This window comes from Plectropomus leopardus, chromosome 9 (genome assembly GCF_026936395.1).
Source record: "Plectropomus leopardus strain MGB_pleo_1.0 chromosome 9, ASM2693639v1, whole genome shotgun sequence".
Lineage (NCBI taxonomy): Eukaryota > Metazoa > Chordata > Actinopteri > Perciformes > Serranidae > Plectropomus > Plectropomus leopardus.
Genome location: NC_142184.1, coordinates 17949356 through 17966349, shown reverse-complemented (window position 1 = coordinate 17966349; position 16994 = coordinate 17949356). Strand labels below are relative to the sequence as shown.

The following is a 16994-nucleotide window of genomic DNA, read 5'->3' as shown; positions in this document are numbered from 1 at the left end:
AGGAATTGACCTGGAGAAGTGTTTTAAAAGACATAATAATTCTCTAACACAATTGTGAATATGTAATTAATAATTACAAATACAGTTTTTGCCTTTTCCCCTTTACATTTCAATAATAATAAATATTAATAATAATTTTAGTTCAAATTGCTCATTGCCCTTTTCCCATGTTTTTGAAAGAAATCGCACCTATTTGCTCAGGGTTCAAATTCAACACACAAATACACACACACACACACACACACACACACACATATATATATATATATATATATATATATATATATATATCTCCAATGATTTCACAGTGGTTTTATCACCCCATGCCTACAACTCCCATCTGGCCCTGCGTGAATTTCGGATTAGTCCATACTTGTGAAGGTATGGGAGGAATAAGTACTCGTTAACGGTAAATACACAATAAAACTATGTATTAGTGTGGATTTCAGCAGAGCTTACCCTCTAGTTGATGTCGTTGAACATTTAGGAGGGAGAATAATATATATTTGGGATAAATCAATTGGATGTACTTTTAAGTGGACCCTCTGGGCGGCAATGATGGTTGTGTCTGTAACGTGCACATGTTGCTGCTTTGCTTTGCTTTCAACTGAAATAGAGTGAGGGGAAACGGTTCTGGAACAGCCGGGCAGGCAACCGTCCAGCGGAAAAACTCACACAGAGCCCGCCACCCTGACACACTTTTCAGTTTGCAATCAGCGACAGTGTTAAATTGTCACATTGTTTGTTAGGTTTTCTTGCTTAAATTCAAGCCGATTTTAATACTACAGATCAGGCCGAGTAATATCGGATGTGGTAAGTTCTGCACACTTGTGTAAGCTCTCGTCTTGGTAGTGTTAGCCCCAGCTAGTTGGCTAACGTTAGCTAGTTAGCTAACGTAGCGGCACAAGTAGGAAAAAGTCGTTGGGTGGCTAGATAGCTTTAAAGCTAGCTGCACACAAGCTAACAACTACGCAGTCGTTTGATCTGCGTTTTTGGTAGTCGTTATCGTTGGTTGCTTTCGGCTATCTGAAACATTTCAGCTGGTCGTCTCGGCTAACCGTCGCTAACAAGCCACTGGCACGTAACCGTTAACGCTAAATTGGAGTTCGCAGGTTTAATTTGCACGGGAATGCTGTGTTAATTGATGTTCTGTGATGAATAACGGTAGCTGGAAAGCTAATTGGCTACAAACATTAGATGGACGCAATGTTCAGAGGCACACACTAGCTAACTTGCATCACGTACCGTTTGCATACTGTCAGTGTTTCATGTGGAAAGATGTATTGTGGTTAACGTTGCGATAGGACGACAATCGATGTTTCCACAGTAACGTTGTATTGGTAAGAGTCTCTTTCTAGCATGCCAAGTTGGAAAGCGTGATAACGTGACATTAATCACACTATTCAACTCCGATAGAATGGTGCAAAATAGTGTATTTATCTTTTCGCAGCAAGGAGATGAGAATGGGTATCTCCTCGACATGTGTACCCGTGAATAAGCGGCCCACTCTTTTCCTGGGCCTTTGTCATTTGCCAGGCACCCCCTCCCCCAATACTCCTCCTCTGCAAGGAATGCTCACCCCTAACCTCAATGTGACTGAGGGCCCAGACGCTCAGCATCTCCACAGCAAGTGCTAGCAAGTAGCCGACTTAATGTTGTTATCTTTGGAGCACCGTCAGATTTGACTGGTGATGCGTTTTATTGAATTTGGGAAAAGGGTAATATCTAAAAAAAAAAAAAAAAAAACACAATAATTGATGTTGCAGTTAGAAAGTATCTTATCTGGTTATCCTGTAATGATGCATTGTAGCACGTCTTGTGTAAGTTTTGTGTATGCAGTCTACAACGAGAAGCTAACCTGTCACTGAAACAAAGATGCTGTTAATGTTGGATTTCACCGATAGACGAGTCTTTACGTGGAAAATATCACAAAATAGTCCGTGCTTGAATCTATGCTTTCTTGCACATGTGCGCGTTTTTAGAAGAATTGCATTTGGTTCTTCCATAATTGGTGGTCTTGCAGTTCATTGTACAGTATTATACATGGCATGCATCTCCAGGTTGCAGAGGCGGGATGAATGCGCGTTGGCTTATGTTTAGCAGCCAATGAGCTGAGCTGCTGGCTGAGCAGCGTGCTCACGGCCACCCTTTCCTGTTGAATATTTCAGCCCATGCGTCACAGGTCCTCCGCCCCTTTCTCCCCATCTGCCATTTTGGTTTTGTTCCCGTCTGCAGTCGCAAAGCCAGCAACGCAATTACATAGAAGAGACTCTCAGCACAACGACATAGTGACTCGACAATATAGTGCAGACCATCCTAACCCCGCATCGCGTTTCTTTTCCTTGTACAAATCGTCGAATTAACAACCGTCGTTACTACTGACATCTAGATACTGCAGGAGAGGAGCGGGTTCGCATTGGGAAGGGACCGAGAAGGATTATTGGTAAGAAAAGACAAATCAATGGAGCACGAGTGTAATGGCTAGCCTTTCATTTGCAAAAAATTCTTACATTGAGCGATAAAGTTGGATGTTTGTGTTTGTTGGGTGTTGAAACGTTAAATCATATCAATGTAGAAGCTGTGGTTGTCAAAATCAACCCGTCGCTGTCTTTTGCGGGCAGCTTGCATATAGCTGCAGCTGCTAGCTTGTAAAGTTGTGATCCGCACTGGGGGAAATGTAGGCCTAGGCCGAGCTGCTAATGGATAGGCTGGTGTTTTCTTGCCTCTAACTTATTAATGTTCCGACTCTCCACTTTGCCAAATCACTTAACTGATTAGTGGCACGCAACGTCCTTAATCGGTTCTCTCTTGGTGTTGTTAACCGATATCTGGTGTACCTTTTCTTAGTCGTTTAAAGCCTAAAATTGTTGGTTACCAGCAATGTATGATTGTACATGGCACCTACGGAAACAGCATTAACCTCAGTGCTTTGCTGTATCATGCCGGATGCCTTCATTTTAGTTTTGACGAACAACGGCCGTTTTAGCTACTTAATTGTTATATGTTTCAGCAACTCTCTTTATTATTTTAAATTGTGGGGATGTTTATAAAAGGTTACATTTGACTTTTTGGACGCAGGTAAGTTTAGCTGCATTGGATGCGGAAATAACGGCTGATTATGCTCTCCCGCGGTGGGAATGTGCTCGAGATAGTGCGGCCTGTTTTACTTCCCGAAGTGACTGGGTTTATGTCCCTTACTTGGATGTCATTTCTAAAAAAAAATATGTGTTGCTACCGCCGCCTTTTGTCTTCATACCGACAATAATTTCAACGGCATTGTACATGGTCCTTGTGTCCACACCTGCAGGCCACCGCGAGGTGTTGCTCACTTTACCGCAGTGAAGTTTTAATGATTCAGCTCTTTTTGTTGAAACGATGTTGGCGGTCCTTAAATACCGGTATAATGAACAATAGAAGTACATAAACAAGCCAGCCCTGTCTCTGAGCATGAAAAGAACTGATAATGCTGCTATTCATGTCTCTTCCCAGGCTCAGTTCGTTTTCTAGCAGATTTGTGTTTGGCCTGCAGCCAGCCCAGCTGCTCCCTAGACTAGAAATCCTCTCTTCAACATGAAGGGGATTGGGTAGCATTTAGCCTGGACACTCAAAATAATGGCACTGTAGCATTAAGTTATATTTTTCCATTCATTTGAAAATTAATTTAAAGCCATACTTTTATTAAAAATGTTAATGAACTGTAAACACATGGACACTGGGCTGCCTTGTTTTGATCTACTTGGTCATAAAAGCTGTCAAACTTAAATTGCTGATATATTATCCATTATAACTCAATTGGAAGAAACTTCTTTAGGTGAAATGTTAAATGCCAAAATTACTAAGCTTGTTGTACCTCTTATGATAGTCTTTAATAGTGTGTATTGATGCACAGATGTCCAGCTCGCCGCTGTCCAAGAAGCGTCGCTTGTCAGGAACAGAGACGAAGACGGGATCCCACTGCTCCTCCTCTAACTCTGTCAGAACTGATCTGTCCCACACACCTGCCAACGTAAGTTCTAACACAAACACTATATGCCTTTGGTAAAACTTGTGACATATACTTACCCGGACCCCGCTTTGTTTCACCCCAGGGCATGGCTAAAAATGGCAATGATGCTGAGATTGATGAAGGCCTGTACTCCAGACAACTGTAAGTCTAATCTATATGGACATTTTGTCCTATTGGAAGAAAATGGACAAAGTGAGGATTTATGTTTTTTTCAGAAAAAGCATAGTTGTGCTGATGGTTCTTCATCTTCTTCTGTAGTTACGTGTTGGGCCATGAAGCTATGAAGCGCATGCAGAACTCCAATGTCCTGATCTCTGGTATGAGAGGTCTTGGAGTGGAGATTGCCAAGAACGTTATCCTGGGAGGAGTAAGAAGTGTCACTGTGCATGACCAAGGAGTTGCAGAATGGAGAGACCTCTCCTCTCAGGTTTGTGGAAGATTGCACAGATATTCCCATTTTTCAATAGTAAGGAAAGTGTTCTTTTTTTTTTCCTTTTCTTTTCTTTTTTTTCTTTTTTTTTAAAAAATTTTATTCAGCCAGGCACACATTAGTTCAGTCAGCCATTGTAGTTTATTGGAGGTTCATCTGGTATGCCATAGTCTTTGAGACTGATTCCAAAGTGCATTGTGGCTCTTATCTGTTATGACTTACTTGTTGTGGAGTATTGTTGCCATCCAAAAAGAGTAGTGCAGCCAACCCCCACCCTCGCTAGCCATGGGCTGACCCAGATTTATCAGTGGGTGGCCTCTCCCTGGGTCACAATCATAGTAGAGCTAAAGCTGTTTTAGGACATCATTATAGTGGAGAGATTGTTTAGGTCTATCAGTCTGCAACCCTGAATTCTGATGTGTCTATTTCAGGCTAGACAGATAAAAGTGTGAGTGGACTGCTCAGTTGTTCAGTCAGCAGGCTCAGCAGAGACCTCTTTTGCAACCCTAGAAGTGTATGATTGGATATGTAAGCTGTATCTGTAATCACCCAGTCTGATTTTAACGTTGGGCCGTCAGACATTTCTATTTCAGCTGCTGGCATTTGCCCCAGTTTCCTTTCTCATTCAAGCTGAATTGAATATCCTATGTTCATTTTTGTGAACCAATAACTGAATCCCAAGCCATGTCCATTCCACACTTGGCTACATTCAGAAAAGACATCTCTTCTCTGATTTGGGCTTTCTTCAACACTAAGCCAATGTTAATTTATTTTATTTTTTTTACGTGTGGAAACAGATGAAAAAAAACATTTCCTGCACAGACATGTTTGGGAGTGGTTCAACAAATTTGTGAGAAAGCCACCTGTCACCTTCAACTCTCTCTGATTGCTTATTTTGAATGTCAGTAGAACCAGTTTCTTACTGTGTATTTGACTGTATTAAAGCACAAAAGAAATCATTACGTAGATAAGGAGGTACCAGAACAGAAGTTTAAACTGCAGCGAAGAAGTCGAATGACTGAATTGTGAATTGTGTTTACCAAAGATTTTTGGTATTTCAGTGTTGTTGGAAAACCCTTTCAAAATGATTTAACTTTATTATGGACAGAAGTCGCTTGTAAACATCATTTTTAGATGTATGTGTCTTCGTGTGAACATGGTCTCTATTCTCCCTATGTGGCACTTACTGCATGATTGTCTTAGTATCAGTTCTTCCCTGACATTTTATATATTACTGTGTGGTCAGTTTTACCTTCGGGAGGAGGACCTGGGGAAGAACAGAGCAGAAGTGAGTCAGTCCCGTCTGGCTGAACTTAACAACTACGTTCCTGTGACCGCCTACACCGGAACACTCACTGAAGACTACCTGACCAAGTTCCAGGTATAAATTGGGTAGAAGCTAGTGTCATGTCAGCAGTCAGTCAGGGTAAAAAAAAAAAATGGTGTTTGAATTTGCTTTTTTTGCAACCTAGGTGGTAGTGCTGACCAACTCCACTCTGGAAGAGCAGCAGCAGGTGGGAGAGTTCTGCCACAGCAAAGGAATCAAGCTGATCGTCGCAGACACTCGCGGTCTCTTTGGGTAAGATCTGACCCTTCTTGCATATTTTTACCTTTCAAATGGAGTGTACACTTGTCTTTCAGTGTCTTATGTCCATTTTCACTTGATGTGTTTTGTAGGCAGCTTTTCTGTGACTTTGGGGAGGAGATGATAGTATATGACACCAATGGAGAGCAGCCGCTGAGTGCCATGATTTCCATGATCACCAAGGTTAGTCTTTAAATCTGGCCAAAAATGATTTTCTAACCAATTGCTGCTGTTAGGAAAAAAACAAGCTTTAAGACAGCTTTAATTGTGATATAAAATGTTGCTCACTGTCTCCAGGACAATCCAGGGGTTGTGACATGTCTGGATGAGGCTCGTCATGGCTTTGAGAGCGGAGACTTTGTAACCTTCACAGAGGTTCAGGGAATGACAGAGCTCAATGGCTGCAAGCCAGTGGAAATTAAAGTTCTGGGTAAGACATGTTTCGTTTTAAGAAAAAGACTGGTTTTGATTAGCCTGGATATAACTGTTACAAATAGACATGGCTTCTTCTCTGTTCAGGTCCCTACACCTTCAGCATCTGTGAGACAACTGGCTTTACAGATTATATAAGAGGAGGAATTGTCTCCCAGGTCAAGATGCCCAAGAAGGTTGCTTTTGTAAGTGGCTGTCATTTTCCACACCGAGTTATGTCCTGGTGATATAACAGTGAATATATTATATTAAAAAAATTAAAATCTTATTTTCATCATTATTGCCACTGATCAGCAAAACGATGTCTAATCTCATACCAATACTGATGCCACCACTTTATCTACTAATGCTGTCACCAGTGGAAAATGTTCAAGTCCAACCTCGCCATCTTTTTGCCTTCCCTATGCAGAAATCCATCTCTTCCTCCATGGCTGAGCCAGAGTTCATGCTGACAGACTTTGCCAAGTTCGACCGTCCAGGACAGCTGCACGTGGGCTTCCAGGCTATCCACGCCTTCCAGAAGAAACACAACCACCTTCCTGCACCTTGGAACCAGGTCAGTCTTACTCATGTTATTATAAATAACACAGTGGCTTGTAGTCTCTGTAACTGGATTTAATAATTATTGATAAACCCCACTTTTTGGTCCATGGTTTGAAAATGGCCTTTAATATGTATAATAACTGTCAAATAAGACTAGTGATGTAGCTGAGCCTCAGAAGGGAGGGGCTAGAATAACAGCATTAACTATAATACTAATTACACCAACAACCAAAACCCAGTATTAACTTTACTGATTTGTTGTTCTTGCTTGCTGATTATTGCACTAATTTCTTACTGTCCTTCACTATGTTTTGTATTGTTTTGCACGTATTGGTCTCACCTTTTTTGCACAATAAAGTTCAGGGGAAAAAAACGACTAGTTGTATTACTGGGAACGTTTTAAGTCATTATAACATAATTAAGCCTCTATTATTACATGCAAAAAAAAACACAAATCACTGTAGGATTAAAACTTGAATAATTGTGCAGCACTGCGTGGCAAAACTTAAATTCAATTAGAGTAAGTGAGTTTTCTTTAACATTTTGTAACATGTTTTAACGTGCTGAGCTGTGTATATTCCAGGCTGATGGTGAAGAACTGTTAGCGTTAGCCAAAGAGGTGAACTCTGCCCAGACGGGGTCAGCCAAAGTGGAGCAGTTGGATGAAGATCTTATCAAAAAGCTGTCTTTTGTTGCTGCTGGTGACCTGGCCCCTGTCAATGCCTTCATTGGAGGTCTGGCTGCACAGGAAGTGATGAAGGTCAGTGGGACATTGTGTCCACATTGAGGTGGATTCAAACCTACATTATCAACATACTGTTGTTGTGTTTTTTTGCGTTTTGAATCATGCTTCCAGTCCTCTTTTAGTATAGTGCTTTGTAAGTGAAAGAAACAGGCTATCAGTGTTATTGTGGTGTGGTTTTACTGTTATCAGTGATTTTTCATGTTTGGACATGTTCTATGCTTCCAACCTGTTCAAACCTAATCAGTGTTATTTATCATAAGTACTTCTTTACATTTTCTTACAATGTTGTTGTTCTTTTAGGCCTGCACAGGAAAATTTATGCCCATAATGCAGTGGCTGTACTTTGATGCCCTGGAGTGCCTGTCTGAAGAGGAAGGTGTCGAGCTCACAGAGGAAGAGTGCGCCCCTGTACGTGTTCAGACCATATGATATTCTAATACTGAGGATTTATCCATGATAATGATAAATGATGGTGTTAAACCTATTTTTCTGTCTCTGTGTTTTTCTCCCAGAGGAACTGTCGATACGATGGGCAGATTGCAGTGTTTGGCACCAAACTGCAGGATATGCTTGCCAAACAACGCTACTTCCTGGTGAGTCAGCCAATGGAAAACTCTCCAAACACCTCTTCTGGCTTTCTGTTGCTAAGGGAGATTTAAATGATAAGTCTGGTGATATTCTACAGTCGCCTTTCTCTGACATCGCCACATTTAAATATTTTTGACCTGGTGCACTGCTGGCATGCTCTGTCTTTATTGTATAGTGCTTTTTTCTCTACTAAGCACTGTAAATGGATGGTGTTTGTGAAGTACAAGGCTTTCCCTGCCTATCTCAGAACCTTTTGTATTATTGGCTGCTTCCTTGGTTTAAAATTCAACAAAAATGCAAAGGCTTTTTTGTAGACGCCAAAATTATTGTGCGTTTTATCAGCAAGTGCTTCGATGAGTTTATACAAAGTATGCTCACATTACATGATGGGTTAGCTTAAGTTCCAGAAGTAAAAAGGGACGGATATCCAACCTTGATAGCCTACTTTGAGTGCCAGTACTTGACAGATGATTTTTAGAAATCAGAAATCCCTGTTTCAATGATTTAACCAATCCAAAATGTAATGAAGCCTTGGCAATAAAACTGCCGCAGATGCCAGGGGGCGGGTTGAATATTTTTCAATAATAATGATAATAATAATTGAAAATAATAATAGAAGTAGCATGTATACTCTTTTTGTTTTGATTTTGAATAAATAAACCTGTCTTTGTATTGTTCTGTATCTGGCTGTGGCATATTTCTCCCAAATATGTTGCTTATACAATAGCAATGAATTAAATTCTGTCTGTATTCTTTCTCATATTCAACAGTCAGCACAGGAAACAGAGCATGTGGCTTTGACCCAGCATAACCCAAAGCTGTAGCTGGCTTTTGAACACAGCTGACTGGGTGCTGTGCATTCACTGTAGAAAACACAACCCCATGTTATTTTTATAAAGCACCTAATACCAAGGTGTGCTCACAAACTGTGTATGCGGCGCATGCCATGTAGTTTCCGTCCTTTGCCACCTTTGTCTCAGAAAAATCCAAAGAAACCCTTGTTAATAGTGTCTTACAATAGAACATACAGTAAAACTTTTGAGACTGCTTTGCTCATCAGCAGGGGTTTTATCATTCCAGGTTGGAGCCGGTGCCATTGGCTGCGAGCTGTTGAAAAACTTTGCCATGATTGGACTGGCAAGTGGGGACGGCGTTGTCATTGTGACTGACATGGACACCATAGAGAAGTCCAACCTCAACAGACAGTTCCTCTTCAGACCATCAGATGTTACGGTCAGTATCAGCTTTGCTCAACCCTGTCTGTTGGTATATATGAAGTAGACAATGCAAATAAGTTTGACAGTTATCGACTGAATTTAGTATTTCCAAGCAGCGCTGCATATGGATTTCCTGTTCATAGGAACTGCTCCTGCATGTACTTCTGTCTAAATAATGCTGATGGCTGTCATGAATGCCTGGGGTCATAAGAGCTCTTTGTTGTTGTATTAGAGTATTGGTTATTTCATGTGGTGCTAAATTACATGCAGTGACCTTTCAAGCTACAGATTGGTATTGTAATGCTATTATTGATAAAAGACGTTATTTGCCTCAGTTTATTAAAGGGTGACGTTAAGTTACAAAATAAATTTTGGTTGGAGGAGTTTTGCCGTAGGCCTTAATAATAGAAGAAATGTCTTTGTCGATGCTACCTTCCTTTTTTTACGCAAGGATTATACAAATGTGGACCACAAATCAGTCAAGTAATCAAGTATATGACCACTGTACTGATTTTCTGCTCGCCTGTTGCAATACTGATGTTAATGTTTCATCAGAGTGAAAAGAAAAGATCACTATTGATATCATTTGTATGTATGTGGTAACAGAAAATGAAGAGTGAGACAGCAGCTGCTGCAGTGAGGCAAATGAACCCCTCAATCAAGATCACAGGTCACCAGAACAGGGTGGGCCCTGACACAGAGAGAGTCTATGACGATGACTTCTTCGAAAGCCTTGATGGAGTGGCTAATGCACTGGACAATGTTGATGCACGTAAGAGACACAGAAAGTTCAAATCTTGTTCGAAAAACTAATGTAGGATCTCGACAGTTGAACATAGATTGCCATCTTTATTTGAGCTCCGTCTTCTTCATTGTGATTGTGCCCTCTGTGTAGGTATGTACATGGATCGGAGGTGTGTGTACTACCGCAAACCCTTACTGGAGTCTGGGACTCTGGGTACCAAAGGCAACGTCCAGGTTGTGATCCCCTTCCTCACAGAGTCATACAGCTCCAGCCAAGACCCACCTGAGAAGTCCATCCCCATCTGTACCCTCAAGAACTTCCCGAATGCTATTGAACACACACTGCAGGTGAGTAGGCACACACAAAATATGTAGCAAACACAATTACTAAATATGTCATGCTCTGACAGCTTTTGGTTAAAAAAAAAAAGTATTTAATTATTCAATCAAACATGACAACAGCAATTTCTTTCTGAGAATTTTGTCACAATAGGATTAAATGAAGAAACAGTTATTATTTCCCAGCCCTAGATAATGACGCTACCTCAATCATAAAAAACAGTTTTTACTGTGACACACATGCTGCATTCCTGCTTCAGTGAACTGAGTGTGTGATTGACCTGTTCTCAACAATGTGTTCTTTTCAGTGGGCCCGCGATGAGTTTGAGGGACTATTCAAACAGTCACCGGAGAATGCCATACAGTACCTCTCGTGAGTTGCCTTCTCTCTCATACAAAAGTAACCATGTGATATCACCTCAGGTAGCTATGCAGATTACTTGCTCTTTTCCTCGCAAAGGTTTATTCAGATTGTCAAAATTACTTCTCTTTACTTGAATAGTTTGAGCTGCTGATGCTGTCACGTGTTTCTTGAATTTCTCGGTGATCTTTGTAATACCTGTAAAAGCTCACCACTTAACTGTTTAAAAACCTGTTAAAGGGCTCAGTGTGGTCTCCTTAAATCTAGGGTTCAGCATTAACAAGCTCTTGTGATACTGCAGACTTTTTAAAAGCCTTGAAAAATGAAATCCAATGCTTAAAATAATTCTTACACCAACCCTACTGGGTGAACAACAGTCGAACAGAAAGTGACAGCTTTTTATATGCTTGTAACCAGCTTATGAGGTTTATGATCTTTGTCCTTGCAGAGATCCTAAATTCATGGAGCGCACTCTGAAACTCCCCGGAGCTCAGCCTGTGGAGGTGCTGGAGGCTGTTTACAAAAATCTCATCACAGACTGTCCCCACAGCTGGGCAGACTGTGTAGCCTGGGCACGCAACCACTGGCAGTGTCAATATAGCAACAACATCCGCCAGCTACTGCACAACTTCCCCCCAGAACAGGTACACACTGGGTTCAGTGCATGATGAAAATCACAGTTGACTTGAAATGCTTGCTCTCTGGTCTGTCCTTATTTTCATATAAACTCAAAAAACTGTCTTTTATTTTAGGTTATTTTGCCCTTTATTCTCTGAAATGCTGCTCAGATGTAGTCATTAGATTTGAACTCCAATGATGATCCAGCCATGCTAATACTGATACACCAGACAGACACTTTTCTGCCTTTGTGCAAGTGAGTGCAACTCACCTTCTCACACTGATGGTGTCAGTGTGGGCTGAGGAGAAATATAAATCTCTTTTTTTTTTTTTTTAAATCTACCCTGCTCTCTTCATTTTAACAAAGAGCAGCAATAATTGGGTATTGTTAAATGTTGCTAACTATACAACCCAGTTGTTTGTGCGTGGCTCTGAGGCATATTAGTGGCATGGTTGAGTGATTAAAGTGTGTTTAGTTCTAAGCAGTTGACATATGTAACAGTGAAGTACCTGTAGAAAGAGAAGATTAAATGCACAACTCTAATCGCTGCTGCTGTTTGATTCAGCTGATTCAGCAGTGAAAACTGCTCCCATTCCTCAACGAATTTCGGTAAAGTCACAGCTCATTCTGCATTCATCACATCATGTTGGAATCTTGCAGCCTACTGCACAGATTATACAGTGGTGTGTGATGAACAGGGCTTTTGGCCAGCAACAAACTAGCAGTCTCACAAATGTTCTGCTTTTTATTGAAATCCTCGATTTAGAGCTTAGCTCTGTCAGAGATGCCGCAAATGTAAGAGGTAGGGGATAAGATTAAAATTGACCATGAACCACAATGCCTCAGTCCCACCCTTTTGTTGCTTGTTCCCATATCTGTCTATTTTTTTTAAAGGCATACAATGCAATGAATGTAATTCTTAAAAATAATGCAAGATGTTACGGAGCCATCATTATAAAATGTACATTCCTAATCCCAGTTTTTGCCTTGTATTCACCCTTATGTAGTAATTTATCACATGTGGCTTTCAGCTCACTACCTCTGGTGCCCCCTTCTGGTCTGGCCCAAAGAGATGTCCTCACGCCCTAGAATTCAGCACTAGCAATGTAAGTAGTTATTATTATGGTTTATGTTATGCACTTGCAGACCTGAACTTGTTTATCCAGTCTCAAGGTAATGACCAAAGTGCTCTCTGTAGGAGCTGCATGTGGACTATATTGTGGCAGCAGCCAACCTGTTTGCCCAGTCATATGGCCTGCCAGGCAGCACTGATCGTGCAGGTGTGGTCAAGATCTTGCAGGAGGTCAGCGTGCCACCCTTTACCCCTCGTTCAGGGGTTAAAATCCACGTCTCTGATCAGGAGCTGCAGAATAGCAATTCCTCTGTTGGTAAGATACATAAATCTGTGCATGTACATTAAAGCATTTAACATCATAAAGCCTGTTTTTGCAAAAAAATTGTTTTTGTAAATGATTTATACTTGGTAAAAGCTTGTACATTTAAGTCAGAGGTCATTACGTATGCTGTGAGACACGTGTTATCTCATTGTTTATAGATGACAGCAGACTGGAAGAGTTGAAGGCCCAGCTGCCTTCCCCTGAGTCTTCCAACTTCAAACTGTGCGCCATTGACTTTGAGAAGGTATGCAATCATCCCTTTTTAATCCGTATTTTTCTCTAATCACCTCAACTATGCTGTTGAGGCTTGGGCATATTTCTCATGTAATCAAACAGATGCCTCCTTGATTCCATTGTTACCACAATTTAGGGTATGCTTCAGTCTGACGTTCCATCCATGCACACCCATACATTCAAACTCCATTCCTGTTGGTGGCTGTAATCCACCATAACGTTTGCCAATGACCATTAAAATCAAGAAAATTGATACCTTATGACAGCAAGAAGAGCTCCTGTGTTTGTGTTTTGTAGCTGAACAAGAAAAACAGAAGAGTAAATATGGGCACATTAGGGCCAGTTGATGGAATTTTGTTGTGTGAGATTAAATTGTTACAGTAATATTTAATGGATAACCTTCATGTAATGCAAAATAATGGGAAATTGAATTTCCTAAGATGTCGGCGTAATGTCTATTATGCGTCAATATTTGAAGTTTTATTAACCGTCACATAAGTTTCTTCATTTTCTCCTCACGTTTTGTCTTTCCCCTCATGTGTGCCAGCTAGCTGGGATTATGTTTGAATAGACACTTAATCTCATGTTTGACAAACACTGGGCAAATAGATCAAGAAAACAAAAAGGTCATGAAAAGGTTTTGAAAATAAGTCCATGGAACTATGTGGGAACCCTGTGTATTTCTGTTTTGTGACGGTTATGCGACTTATGTTAACAGGATGATGACACCAACTTCCACATGGACTTCATTGTAGCGGCATCCAACCTGAGAGCAGAGAACTACGACATTCCCCCCACAGACAGACACAAGGTGGGGGCATAGACTTGATGGCACCGGCTTTGGGTGATAATGCAAGTTTAACTTTTTAAACAATGACAAACTTTGTTTTCTTTCTTCATTGTGCTGCTGCTCATCACCATCCAATACAGAGCAAACTGATAGCTGGCAAGATCATTCCTGCCATCGCCACTACCACGGCCGCAGTGGTGGGCTTGGTGTGCCTGGAGCTCATCAAGATTGTCCAAGGACACAAGAAGCTGGAATCATACAAGAATGGTTTCATGAACCTGGCCTTGCCTTTCTTTGCTTTCTCTGAGCCCATTGCTGCTCCCACACACAAGGTACGCAGCTGCACCTGGATCCCTGCTTCTACTTAGCTGCTTATATGTCTGTATGATGTATAATGTGTTCCCACTATAGGGAAAAAACTACTATTAGTTATTAAATATGTTAATTGTAATTTCTATAACATGAGCCAGATGTAGTCATGAGATATTATGAGCTCCGATGATGATTCAGCCATGCTAATACTGATACACCAGGCAGATGCACTTTGTCTGCCTGGGTGTAAGTGAGTTTAACTCACCTTCTCACGCTGATGGTATCAGTGTGTGCTGAGGAGAAAAATAAAACATTTTCTTTCTTTAGTAACGACTAGGGATGTCACAGTCCAATCTCAAACATTGGATCCCGGGCCAATCAAGGCTTTTTTTTTTGTTATAAATTGGGATCTGGAACATTTAACTTAAAGAGCATTTGATCCTTTGTTTTATGTCACACAGGGTTTTTTCATACAAATGAACAAATGAATGAAAAAAAACTGGACTCTTAAAGGGACAAAAATCCAGCAAGATAGCAAGGAGGCCAAAAAGATTAAAGGGAGGGTTTGTCATTTTATTCTCTCTGTAATATAAACAAGTATATGCCAATAATAAGCTAATAAAATAAATAAAAGATCCAAGGAACAGCTTGGATGCAGGTATTTTTAAAAATCTTCAAAGAAGCTGTCTAAGTGTGTACTGTGCAGCTGTTTCATTTAGAAAAACAACTATTGAAGCGATTTCAGGAGATTCGTGATATAAAATTACTTGGATCCGGATCGAGGTCCAATAAAAAAGTGTTTGGGACATCCCTAGTAATAACTTCTATCCTAGGCTTTATGTATTTTTGCAAATAGCAATAACTGACCGCTGTTTGATGTTTTTCTGACATCATTCATCATTGGCATCAATCCTGTACTTTGTCTTTGCAGTACTATGAAATTGATTGGACGTTGTGGGATCGCTTCGAGGTCACAGGGATGCAGCCCAACGGGGAGGAGATGACACTCCGGCAGTTCCTGGATTACTTTAAAGTACGTTCTCATTAACTCGTGTCTTAACTTTGCCACCATGTGGTTTCTGGCTCGCAATTAACCAAACCCTATTTTCTCTCCTTTGTCAGAACGAGCATAAGTTGGAGATCACTATGCTTTCTCAGGGAGTGTCCATGCTCTACTCCTTCTTCATGCCTGCTGCCAAACTCAAAGAGAGACTGGACCTGCCGTGAGTATTTTGTCCAGGTGTTTTCTTCTGTAGCATGAGACACACATTTATTTTGTTCACTGTCATAATTGTGTTTTATGTCCTGTAGGATGACGGAGATCGTCACCAAGGTTTCCAAAAAGAAGCTGGGCAAGCATGTGAAAGCCTTGGTGTTTGAGCTGTGCTGTAACGACCTGTCAGACGAAGACGTGGAAGTGCCCTATGTCAGATACACCATCCGCTGAGCTCCACGCTGAACCCGCCTACAGGAGGGTGGGGATTGCAGGGGGGAGACGGGGGTGGGAGTGGGTGTTGAAGTTGAGGTGGGAATTGTGGAGTTGATCCAGGTCAGCTCTATTTGATCAATCAGTTTTTTGTTTTGTTTTTTTAAGGCCTGTGGTTTATGTAAACCTGTGCCTGAGTGTACATAGCCCCCGTAAGCTGATTTAAGGATACTTGTATGTTTTAGGGACCCAGTTGGTGCTCGGCTGTGGGAACAGGGGTGTCATTGGAGGAAGGGAGCATGTATACTGGACCTCTTGATGTTTCTCAGTAGCAGAACCTCTCCGCTGAGTTTAATTCTAAGCCTTAGTGTTCTCTTGGTACTCCATAGCCCAGCTAGTGTCCCAACCATCCTCAATCTCTATACTAGCCTTCAGCACTAAACGAGGGATCTTTTAATCCAGCCGACTGTCTCTCCTCCACTCTATTTGCTCTCTTTCCTCCTACATCCCTCGTAAACCCGTCCCACATAATTTTTTTGTTTTCAAAGATGCACCTCATTAAAATAAAAGCCAAGGATCCCAAAAATAGCAACACTTATTGAGAATCCATTTTGCCCACAGGACGATCACTGCCCGTAATTTTAACCCCAGATTTGAAACTGTAGAAGCACCTGAAGACACAGCTAAACCCGAGTCAACAGCTTCCCCTAACTGGAACATAATCTGAGTATCTCACGTCGGCAGAATAGGAACCCTTGAGGCGCCCCTACACCCACCTCATCTAGCACTCTGTGGCTTCGGAGGGGCTCTTGCACATGACATCTCTTCATTCTCTTTATATTTCATGTGTTTTGTTATTTCTATTTTTATTTTATTTTATCTTTTTTGGGGTGGGGGGAGGGCGGACAGAGTTTTGGCACACCTTGTAGATCATAATAAAACTGTCTTCTTTCTACTTTATTAACTCCAAATGACATTACAGCATAAGAGCAGGGCAATGAGATGTATCTTGAAATGGGAGCACTTAGTGTGATAGTGAATAAACATGTAAAAACACACATGGGTTTTTGTGGCATTAATTGACCTTTTCATGAGGTTTGTGTAAAAATGTAATTGTGTCTGTGGTGTAACACTTTATTCAAACAAGAGGTGTCAGATATTCATGTGTTTTTCCTGTCTGACCCGCGTCTGTCTTTCATGAGAAGTTTCGTTATAAAACATATCCG

The 16994-nt window shown here is 41.1% G+C and overlaps 1 protein-coding gene and 2 non-coding genes across 4 annotated transcripts; all 3 read left to right on the top strand.

The window, feature by feature from the left end:
- Positions 1-598: 598 nt before the first annotated feature.
- On the top strand, positions 599-16826 carry uba1 (ubiquitin-like modifier activating enzyme 1). 2 transcript variants are annotated; one of them, XM_042492375.2, is made up of 26 exons: positions 599-813; positions 3890-4006; positions 4089-4147; positions 4265-4433; positions 5683-5817; positions 5909-6015; positions 6114-6204; positions 6319-6451; positions 6541-6638; positions 6863-7009; positions 7580-7756; positions 8042-8149; positions 8254-8334; positions 9410-9562; positions 10153-10318; positions 10442-10638; positions 10938-11002; positions 11439-11634; positions 12641-12715; positions 12808-12997; positions 13165-13250; positions 13959-14051; positions 14171-14362; positions 15274-15375; positions 15465-15565; positions 15654-16826. In XM_042492375.2, exons 2-26 carry the CDS (start codon positions 3890-3892, stop codon positions 15787-15789), a joined length of 3174 nt encoding a protein of 1057 aa, XP_042348309.1. In that variant the 5' UTR covers positions 599-813; the 3' UTR covers positions 15790-16826. The 2 variants fall into 2 exon arrangements, with proteins under 2 accessions (XP_042348309.1, XP_042348308.1); XM_042492374.2 differs by lacking the exon at positions 599-813 and adding an exon at positions 2209-2443.
- On the top strand, positions 11799-11898 carry LOC121947601 (small nucleolar RNA U6-53/MBII-28). Its single transcript, XR_006106091.2, has one exon. It is a non-coding gene; the product is annotated as a small nucleolar RNA U6-53/MBII-28 (small nucleolar RNA).
- Positions 14524-14625, top strand: LOC121947600 (small nucleolar RNA U6-53/MBII-28). Its single transcript, XR_006106090.2, has one exon. It is a non-coding gene; the product is annotated as a small nucleolar RNA U6-53/MBII-28 (small nucleolar RNA).
- Positions 16827-16994: the final 168 nt, after the last annotated feature.

What these genes read in the sequence shown, in the direction of transcription:
- uba1 (XM_042492375.2), top strand. Translation starts at nt 3,890, where the DNA reads ATGTCCAGCTCGCCGCTGTCCAAGAAGCGTCGCTTGTCAGGAACAGAG. An exon ending in CTATTGAACACACACTGCAG is followed by an intron (nt 10,639 to 10,937) that starts GTGAGTAGGCAC and finishes TGTTCTTTTCAG; the next exon opens with TGGGCCCGCGATGAGTTTGA. An exon ending in AATGCCATACAGTACCTCTC is followed by an intron (nt 11,003 to 11,438) that starts GTGAGTTGCCTT and finishes TTGTCCTTGCAG; the next exon opens with AGATCCTAAATTCATGGAGC.